Raw genomic sequence first — 9,464 nt, forward strand, 5'->3', positions numbered from 1 at the left:
CTGAATGCCCAGGAAATGGCAAAGATGACCCACCTGCCCTTCCCTCCAGGCCTGCACAAATAGATGTGTCCACACTGGCTGTGACAGTCCCAGCAGAGCCTCTGACCCTTCTAGCTGGGACCCGATACATGTTTTCTGTGCCGGCCATGTCATTTCTAGTCGCAGATCATCTGGAGGGTGTAGGGGGTGCTGCCCCAACTTGGAGATTCCAAGCAAAGCAGATCTGAGAAGAATGAGGTTTCTGACCCCCCAGTGAAGCAGCTGAGGATGGGAACCACAGGGGTGCTCCCTCTGTCAGCAGCATTACCATTGTGTACTCTAGCAGCTCGGGTGGGGAAGGAGAGGGATTTCTGTTGTCCCCAGTCTGGGCCCCTGGTTATTGAAAAAGTTCAGAATTACTCTCTCCCCTTGTGGAGTGTTCTGAGTGTTTGAAGTACCCAGGAAGAAGCCCTGAGCAGGCGCCCTCAGGAGCAGTGCCCATGGCTCCCCACATCAGCCAGAGGCCCAACCCCAGGAAGCCACTCCTGCCCGGGGACGGGGAAGGCGGGCTGGGTGGCTGTGTGCACTGCCCTGGGCCAGCTCACTTGAGCCTGCTGAGCCGCCTGGCCAAACATAAGCCTCTCTCCTGTTGTATCAGATGCCGTTCTGGGGACCTGCGCCAGGAGCCTCTGCCAGGGCTTTAAATAGCTGCCCCCATTGATCTGGCTGCAGGCAGCAGCAGTCACACTGGGTCAGCCTCCATCAGGCGCTCAGGCTTCCCTGAGGACTGGAGTCAGGTGCCAGGGAATCGCGTGGTCTTCCCTATGACCTGGTGCTCCCCACACCTGTCTCCTAGGCCTGGGGGGTGGCGAGGACTCCTGTCACTTCATCTGCGGCAAAATACAGCCGCCACTACTTACCAGAGAAAACTGTCTGGCATTGTAGGGAGAGGGGTTTTGCCCTCAAAAGACTGTTGCTTACTTTCAGTAAAATGGGGAATGACACTGGTATCTTCCTTAAGGGTCTTTATGGGGATGAAATGTATGTAAAGTGCTCAATAGGGCACTGGACTCACTCCATTGATGGCCGTCTTTGCTTGAAGTGTCTTCCTGATGCTGCTGCTGTTGCTGCTTGTGCTGCTTCTGTGCTTACATTCTCTCACTCACTCTCTCTGTCTCTCCTCTCCCCCGCCCCACCCCCTTTCTGACAAAGCCACCACCATTTTGTAAGGAACTGTAGCTTCTCTCTGAAACTGCCAGGAAAGGGAAAATCTTTTTAAAATAGACATCACACAACCAACAGGGTCCCCTAGGTTCAGGCGGGGAGGTGAGGTCGAGTGAGAGGAACGGCTTAGCATACGCGGGGATGCTCCTCCCTTCTCACCCCTCCGAGCTAAGGAGAAGGTCACTTTCTCTTTAAATGCAAATGAACTCCCTCCAGCTTAGCTTTCACCCGGTGGTGTTCCCGGGAGGAGAGGGCGGAGGGCGGAGGGAACTTGCACCGAAGCATCACTCGAGACCCCAAACCTCCAGGTCAGTAGCCCCCTGAGGGAGTGAGGGCGGGGGCGGAATGACGCGGGTCTGACGCTCTGTCTTTGAGCGCGGCTCCGGAGCTGAGCGATGAGTTTGGCACATGGCTTTGGAGCCCGGGCGTGGGAAATAGATCCCCGGTCGCCCCAGCAGCTCCTGCGGAGCACAGGCTTCGGCTCCAGTTCTTCCATCAAGTCCCTAATTGGGTCAAGCTGCTGCACGGAGAGACAGAGGATGCGCTATCTCCCCTCCCCACACCCGTAGACCCCGTCGGCGCCAGCCAGCTATGTGCCAGTGTAAATGCTTAAGCGCCACCCACCCCCCCAAACCCCCAGTCCCAGAATTCGAAGTTAGGCTCGGTAGCAGCAGCCTGGAATGAGACCCCCAGAGGAGGGAACCCCAGCCGACCAGAGGCTTGGGGGGCGCGGCTGGACCGGGGACCGAGGAGCAGCCCAGCCACAGGCGCAGCCTTTGTCGGAGGCCCAGGCAGCCAGCGGCCGACCACCCAGCCCACCCTGGCTGCAGCTGAAGCCCAGCAGGGACTTTCCAACTGGGAAAAATGAAGCAGCTGGAAGCACACCCGGGGGGACCTATAGGGAATCCCTAATGTTTTCAGTTGGGGGTCGGTGGAAGTGGAGGGATGCCGGTGTCTATGTGGGGGAAACCCACAATGAACCCTGCCCTGTGTGCCGCGGCTTCTCCTACAATTACCCACACCCTGGGGCCTTCCCAGGCGCCCCCGCCTGCACCTTGTCCCCCTCCCATGCTGACAGGGTTTGTTAGCATCTGCTTAGGCCACTGATAAACAGAATAGGGCCTAGTTAAGACACCCCTAATCTTCGGCTGGGCTTCTGCAGCTCACCTCCGTCCTGTCTCCCACCACATTTCCTCTGCCAGCCCCGTCCCCCAGCCACGGGGACAGGAAGCCCCAGTAGCGCCGAGATAATTATGTCTGGTCCCACCCTTTCAGGAAGGGCCTAGGTTTTCAGGCAGAAGGGGAATTAGGGTGGGCCTTAGAAGGTCCTTCAAGTGTACATCCACGATCCCAGCAGCAAACACTGGTATCTGGCTCTGCCCCTACTGTACAGATGAGGGGACCAGGTGGAAGGTGCCAGGGCCCTTCCTTGGTGCAGCTCTCAGGGATTTCTGGGTGAAGGGCTAACTTTGCCCCTGGCTATCTTTGTGGCATTGCTTCCCTCCTAGGCCTGAGGCCCAGCCAGCGCCCAATGGATGACAAAAAGAAGAAACGGAGTCCCAAGCCCTGCCTGGCCCAGCCAGCCCAGGCCCCAGGCACACTACGGAGGGTCCCTGTGCCTACCAGCCACAGCGGCTCCTTGGCCCTAGGACTTCCTCATCTGCCATCCCCCAAGCAGCGGGCCAAGTTCAAGAGGTGGGTACAGAAGGGAAGGAAAGGAGGATGGACCCCACCTCTGGGTTGCACTGTAGAGAGGAAGGCAAGGGGGGCCTCCGCCTTTAGTTCCTAAGCAATAATTGATGCCTTTCTGGAGCAGGCCCCCGAGAACTCAGAGCTCACTCAGACCCAGTCCCTACCCTCAACTGTGTGGCAAAAAGGCCAGGTGGGTCACTGGGATCACACAGCATGAGGATGCGCCTCAGAGGGAGTGAGCAACTCTGCCGGAAAGTGAATGTTCCACGCTGAGAGGCTTACCTGGTATAAATATGGAAGAAAGCTATTACCTGAAAGGTTTCAAGAACCACAGGTGGTTTGGGGGCCCTGGAGTATCAGGGGACAGGAAATGGTGAGGGAATACCTGGGGGCACAATTTGAATTCTCTGTTGAATTTTTTTTATGATTGGGAGTTTGCATGCTGCCTTATGATGTGTCCATGTTTGTTCCCCACTAAATACAATGTATTCTTTCTCCAGTCGTTCCAAATAAGACTATGTTTCCCTGTGGTTTTGCACACCACTTGCCTAAGGGGCATGAAGCTCAAGGCTGTGGGGAGAGTAGCAGGAAAGGCAACTGGGAAGGCAGGAGGGCCAGGCTGGCAGGGGCATTCAATTTTATCCTGAGAGCAGTGGAAATTTTAAGACAGTTTTGGTTTATTGGTTTGGCTTTGTTTTCTATGTATTTTTGTTTTTGTTTAAAGGTTTTTAAATAGAAGAGGGTTGGCTGGGCATGGTGGCTCACGCCTATAATCCCAGCACTTGGGGAGGCTGAGGCAGGCAGATCACCTGAGGTCAGGAGTTTGAGACCAGCTTGGTCAACATGGTGAAACTTAATCTCTATTAAAAATACAAAAATTAGCCGGGCGTGGTGGTGGGCGCCTATAATCCCAGCAACTTGGGAGGCTGAGGCACGAGAATCGCTTGAACCCAGAAGGCAGAGGTTGCAGTGAACCGAGATTGTGCCACTGCACTCCAGCCTGTGTGACAGTGAGACACTGTCTCAAACAAAAAAAAATTTTTTTTAATTAAAAAAAAGAAGAGGGCTAGGGGCGGTGGCTCACGCCTGTAATCCTAGCACTTTGGGAGGCCAAGGCAGGCAGATGACCTGAGGTCAGGAGTTCAAGACCAGCCTGGCCAACACAGTGAAAACCCATCTCTACTAAAAATAAAAAAAAATTAGCAGGGCATAGTGGCAGGCGCCTATAATCCCAGTAACTTGGGAGGCTGAGGCAAGAGAATCACTTGAACCCAGGAGGTGAGTTTGCAGTGAGCCGAGATCATGCCACTGCACTCCAGCCTGGGCAACAGAGCGAGACTCTGTCTCAAAAAACAAAAAAGAAAGAAGAGGGGCAGAAAGATATTTTGGGAGGAGGTAAGATAGCCCTGGTGGCAATAAGGGAGTAGCTGTCTCTATATACACTGAAGACTAGGGAGGATAAGTGACTCATTCAGGGTCATAAAACAAGTGAGTGAGGCACTCAAGACAGGAACCCAGGGACCCCCTGTCACGCACTGCTCTGGCTGTGTTATTAGCAGAAAAGACTTCTTTTTGACCTCTTCACGCCTCCTCACCCCTTCCCAGTGCCCAAGGGGAACCATAAACTTACCCATTTATGCTAGTGAGTAGATGGGCAGATGAGTTAGTGCAGATAGACAGATAAATTGGTGCATAGGCAGATGGCACAAAAGATCAGGAGATGCCTGACTGCCCCCTACCCTGTGATCATGGTCATGTCCACCCCACCCAGAGTAGGCAAGGAGAAGTGCCGCCCAGTCCTGGCTGGAGGTGGAAGCGGCTCTGCAGGCACGCCCCTGCAGCACTCCTTCCTGACCGAGGTGACTGATGTCTATGAGATGGAGGGGGGACTCCTGAACCTGCTCAATGATTTCCACTCCGGCCGGCTGCAGGCCTTCGGTGAGTCCTGGGGGCTAGTTTCTGTGGGTGTGTGGATGGGGCTGGAGGTCCCGGTCCATGGGGCATGGCTAGGACCAAGGTTCCAGGGTTCCAGGACTCTTTCCCAGGATTCAGACAAGGGCTTCATTCCAGGGAAGGAATGCTCCTTTGAGCAGCTGGAGCACGTTCGGGAGATGCAGGAGAAGCTAGCCCGGCTGCACTTCAGCCTGGACGTGTGTGGGGAGGAGGACGACGATGAAGAGGAAGAGGATGGGGTCACTGAGGGGCTGCCAGAGGAGCAGAAGAAGACGATGGCTGACCGTAACCTCGACCAGCTGCTTAGCAACGTGGGTTCATGTCTGGGTGCTTTGGTTCCTGGGGGCACCAGGGGTGGAGGAGGTACATACTCCCAAAGCCATTCCTGGGCCCTGGGTGAAAAGGTGGGAGTGCATGGATCCAAGAGCTCTGGGCCCCTCAACCTCCCCAGCAGATAGCCCCCAGAGCACTGGGGATTTGGCCTGGTTCCCCTCCCAACAGAAGCCTCCCTTTTTCTCTTTGTTGACAGCTGGAAGACCTGAGTAATTCGATGTATCCTTTCCAAGGAACCCGTCTATGTGTGTGTGTTCCTGAGAGGTTAGTTTCCTCCTCCCCAGCTCTCCAGTATTCACACACAGCCAACTTCCCCACCTCTTGCAGTCCTGTCAGATTTAGCCACAGACTGCCCAAACCCAGGTACGGGAATTTAGAATTTCCCCAAAATTAGAAGAAAAGTGGTTGTAGGGAATGTTTTACTACTGATCAAAATCTTTGTGAGTACTCCAGCTGACATCAATCATCACAAAGCTTGTCCGATGTCCTCCTATCCTTTCAGCATTGAACAATTATTTTTACTAATTTACACTACCACCTCACCTGGTCCTCGGTCAGAAACAGTGCGAGTGCGCGCGCACACACCCCAGTGTGTCTGACCTGCACGATCTGGATGAAGAGAGAGGGGGTGAGAGAGGGCAGGCGGGGACTGCAACCTCAGTCCACAGACGGCCCGAGACCCTCGTCCCCGGCCCTTTGCACAGGTGAGGGAACTAAACCCGTGCAGGATGGGAGACCAGGGCGAGAGGAAGGACTGGTCCAAAGCGCCACGATCCTTGACGGGCACAGCCAGAAGCTGCACCTGGCCGAGAACGCCGAGCCTGAGGAGCAGTCCGCTGCGTAGGTGTCCCACGCAGGCCCACACTGCCCCTCTCATTCTCTTCAAACTGTGACTTTTTACGGACTCGGGCGGGTGTTCCGCGGCCCCCCAGGTGCTATGGGGGAGGGGGGCGTTGAATGGAATTAAACCAGAAAGCAAGCAAGCGGCTCCGTGTCCTACTTCCTCTCCTGGCGCCTTTCCTCCCGGCCTCCGCGGAGACAGAGCAGCGCCGCGAGCCTTCGGCTATGGAGGTCCCGCCTGCGGGACTGGAGGGCCCCTTGCGGCTGTGGGACGGGAGTCGGGGGCTGGGGAGCCGCAGGTACGCCTGTCGCGAGGACGCCTCTGCGCTGGACGGTAGGAGGTTGCCGTGGGAACGGCGGGGGCAGCGCTCACGCCCGCGCACGCTCAGGAGCGTCGCCGACCAATGACGTACTTGGCAGGCGCGCGGGCCGGCCTGGCCGTTGGCGCCCATGGAGCCGGAGCTGCTGGTTCGGAAGGTGTCTGCCTTGCAGGTGCGGGGGCGGGCGCGGGGTTCACGGGATTTTTCCCTTAGGGAAATCATGGGGTCTCGTACCTGGACCTCCCAGCGAGATGCTACCAGGTTCAGTCCCCTAACCGCGCGCCAACCCTGGAGACACCGGCTGTCCCCAGCCGCGCTCAGGAAAGCTGGGACCCACGGACTCCCTGCCTGCGCACCCCCACTCCCACCACACGCTCGCGCGGGATCGGGAAAACGGGAAGAGCCTTAAGGCGAGGAGGGGCATCCAGTCCGGCATCGTCCCTCGAGCCCCCTGGAGCCCTAGCGCACGGCCCACCTATCCTTTCCCCGCCGTCGGGTCCCCTCTTGCATTCGCCGGGACGACGTCTCCAGGACAGTCCCCCGAGAGGCCCCTTCTCTTACCGCGATACGGGACTTCTTTCCTCTCGTTCTCCATACCAGGCCTGCGTCCGGGGCTTCTTGGTCCGACGCCAGTTCCAGAGCCTGCGAGCTGAGTATGAGGCGATTGTACGAGAGGTCGAGGGCGACCTGGGCACGCTTCAGTGGACCGAGGGCCGCATTCCCAGGCCGCGATTCCTCCCAGAGGTAGAACACACCTAGAAGAGAAGGGAAGGAGGGACCTGAGCAGGGTGGAACCCACCCTTCCCGGTGACAAGCTTTTCTCACTGGAAGAGGCAGTAGACTCACCTCCTCCTTAACCCTCACCAACTTGTCTGCTAGATCATGGTGCCCAGATACTTGGAAGGGTTTAGCCCTGGGGCTGTCACATCTCTCTTGTTTCTCAGAAGGCAAAATCCCACCAGACCTGGAAAGCAGGAGACAGGGTAGCAAATCCAGAGCAGGGGCTGTGGAACCACTTCCCATGTGAAGAGTCTGAGGGAGAGGCCACCTGGGAGGAGATGGTGCTGAAGAAGTCAGGAGAGAGCTCAGCAAATCAAGGAAACCTCTGCAGAGATCACAGCTCCTGGCTTCAGATGGAGCAGAACAGGAAACCCAGCCAAGAGGAGACCAGAGACACGACAAGGATGGAGAATCCAGGTACCTCTCTGCCAAGATCAGGGCAAGCCCCTGACCCTCACTGTGCCTCTGCCCCCACATCTGAAGAGTGAAAGGCTTGCGCTAGATAAGCTGCATCCCTTTCCCGCCTTCCCTCTGCTGGGATAGGGCCACCACATGGTTGGGCAGTGGTGGGGAGGGAGTTTCCAAAGTCTAAGGCTAGGCCATTTCCCAGGGTCTGGTCCCTCAAGGTTTTCTCCTTCCTTTCTTCCCTCCTTCACAGAAGCCACAGATCAAAGACTGCCCCACAGCCAACCTCAGCTTCAAGAGCTTCAGTACCACCGCAGCCACTTGGCCATGGAATTGCTGTGGCTGCAACAGGCCATCAATAGCCGTAAGGAGGTAACACTAACCTGGAACTCTTTCTGAACATTTAGGGTCAAGGGTGGGGGTTAGGGAGAGACCTCCTGCCATGCCCAAGCAGGCCTGCTTGGTACAATGTATGTTCTCTCCCCCAACAGTACCTACTTCTCAAACAAACACTGAGATCCCCAGAGGCAGGCCCGATCAGAGAGGAACCCCATGTGTGCCTTGAACATGGGGAACAGGCCTGTGAGAGGGACCAGTCACAACCAAGTGCACCACTGGAGGACCAGTCCTACAGAGACGGGACCACTGGACAGGTAGAACAGGAGGATGACTCCTGTCACAGGGTCAGATCACCCCACAGATCCCCAGGAAGTTTGGCCACTACACAAAAAAACATTGCTGGGGCTAAGTGCAGAGAACCATGCTACAGCAAGTCTGGGCCACCATTGTCTATACCATCAAACAGCCAGGCCTTGGGGGACAGGCTCACCAAAGGGCCAGTCGATGGAAGACAGACCTTTGGAGGGACCTGCCTGCTGCAGATGAAAATCCTGGAAGACCAGACCCCCAGAGGCTTAAAACCTAGGGACCATTGTCCCAGGAAGTCCAGAACACAGCTGTCTGCACTCTATGAGGACTCACATATTAAGATATCTCCCAGAAAACTAAACCACAAAGAGCCTGACTGCCGAACAGCCAGGACACAAGAGTTGGGCCTCTCAGAGGACCACATCATCTGGGATGGTACCTTGGCGGGGCCAGAGCACAGTGTCCTCCATCTCTGGAGGACTAAACCACCCAAAGGCCAGGCCCCCACTGATAGAAGCTCCAGAGATGGAACCTCCAATGAGCCTAGTCATGAAGGACGGAAAAGCCAGAGGACTATACCATGGAGATCAAAGTCACCTGAGATCTTGTCTTCTATAGCGGCAGGCTGTACAGGAGAGGAACAAACAGGACTACCTGGCTAGACCCCAGGAAGCCAGGAGAGGATCAAGTTCCAAAGGGGAACGCTATGAAAGGGCAGTGAGACAAGACCTCATCCTACCTCCCTGACCAGCTCTGGCTTCTGCTCCTGCCCCTGGCCATTGGTGGCTAGTGGGGCCAAGAGAAGCTGGAGCAGAGAGCTGGCATGAGTATAGGGAAGGAGGAAGGACACGCTTTCAATCCTCTGCCTGTGGCTCAATCCAAATTTGTGGATAAGGGGCCAGATGCAGTGGCTCACACCTATAATCCCAGCATTTTGGGAGGCCAAGGTGAGTGGATCACCTGAGGTCAGAAGTTTGAGACCAGCCTGACCAACATGGTGAAATGAAACCCCATCTCAACTAAAAATATAAAAATTAGCCGGGCGTGGTGGTGCATGCCTGTAGTCCCAGCTACTCGGGAGGCTGAGGCAGGAGAATCGCTTGAACCCAGGAGATGGAGGTTGCAGTGAGCCAAGATGATGCCACTGCACTCCAGCCTGGGCTACAGAGCGAGACAGTCTCAAAAAACAAAACAAATTTGTGGCTAAGGAGTTACCTGGGGGAAGTGGAATGAGAGGCCTGTTGGGAATAAAGGTTTTTCTTAGATTCTGAGCCTGGCTGCTTTCATCTT

General features: G+C 56.0%; 2 protein-coding genes across 3 annotated transcripts; both read left to right on the forward strand.

Annotated features, from left to right (window-relative positions):
• The first annotated feature begins 1,187 nt into the window (after positions 1-1,187).
• CCDC28B (coiled-coil domain containing 28B) lies at positions 1,188-6,167 on the forward strand. Of its 2 annotated transcripts, XM_003276359.1 has the most exons (6): positions 1,188-1,511; positions 2,712-2,898; positions 4,667-4,833; positions 4,966-5,159; positions 5,378-5,400; positions 5,971-6,167. In XM_003276359.1, exons 2-6 carry the CDS (start codon positions 2,735-2,737, stop codon positions 6,023-6,025), a joined length of 603 nt encoding a protein of 200 aa, XP_003276407.1. In that variant the 5' UTR covers positions 1,188-1,511; positions 2,712-2,734; the 3' UTR covers positions 6,026-6,167. The 2 variants fall into 2 exon arrangements, with proteins under 2 accessions (XP_003276407.1, XP_012366686.1); XM_012511232.2 differs by having other exon boundaries at positions 5,378-6,164.
• A 102-nt stretch (positions 6,168-6,269) lies between these two features.
• On the forward strand, positions 6,270-9,445 carry IQCC (IQ motif containing C). The gene is made up of 5 exons (XM_030823308.1): positions 6,270-6,513; positions 6,942-7,085; positions 7,286-7,538; positions 7,780-7,898; positions 8,018-9,445. The coding sequence occupies exons 1-5, from the start codon at positions 6,472-6,474 to the stop codon at positions 8,834-8,836; spliced, it is 1,377 nt and encodes a 458-aa protein (XP_030679168.1). The 5' UTR covers positions 6,270-6,471; the 3' UTR covers positions 8,837-9,445.
• The last annotated feature ends 19 nt before the right edge of the window (positions 9,446-9,464 follow it).

Source organism: Nomascus leucogenys, chromosome 12, assembly GCF_006542625.1.
Source record: "Nomascus leucogenys isolate Asia chromosome 12, Asia_NLE_v1, whole genome shotgun sequence".
Lineage (NCBI taxonomy): Eukaryota > Metazoa > Chordata > Mammalia > Primates > Hylobatidae > Nomascus > Nomascus leucogenys.

Bases quoted from the DNA above. Each gene is read 5' to 3' on its own strand.
- CCDC28B (XM_012511232.2), top strand. From the start codon at position 2,735: ATGGATGACAAAAAGAAGAAACGGAGTCCCAAGCCCTGCCTGGCCCAG. The intron at 2,899-4,666 runs GTGGGTACAGAA...CACCCCACCCAG, and splicing joins CAGCGGGCCAAGTTCAAGAG to AGTAGGCAAGGAGAAGTGCC. The intron at 4,834-4,965 runs GTGAGTCCTGGG...GCTTCATTCCAG, and splicing joins CGGCCGGCTGCAGGCCTTCG to GGAAGGAATGCTCCTTTGAG.
- IQCC (XM_030823308.1), top strand. From the start codon at position 6,472: ATGGAGCCGGAGCTGCTGGTTCGGAAGGTGTCTGCCTTGCAG. The intron at 6,514-6,941 runs GTGCGGGGGCGG...TCTCCATACCAG, and splicing joins GGAAGGTGTCTGCCTTGCAG to GCCTGCGTCCGGGGCTTCTT. The intron at 7,539-7,779 runs GTACCTCTCTGC...CCTCCTTCACAG, and splicing joins GACAAGGATGGAGAATCCAG to AAGCCACAGATCAAAGACTG.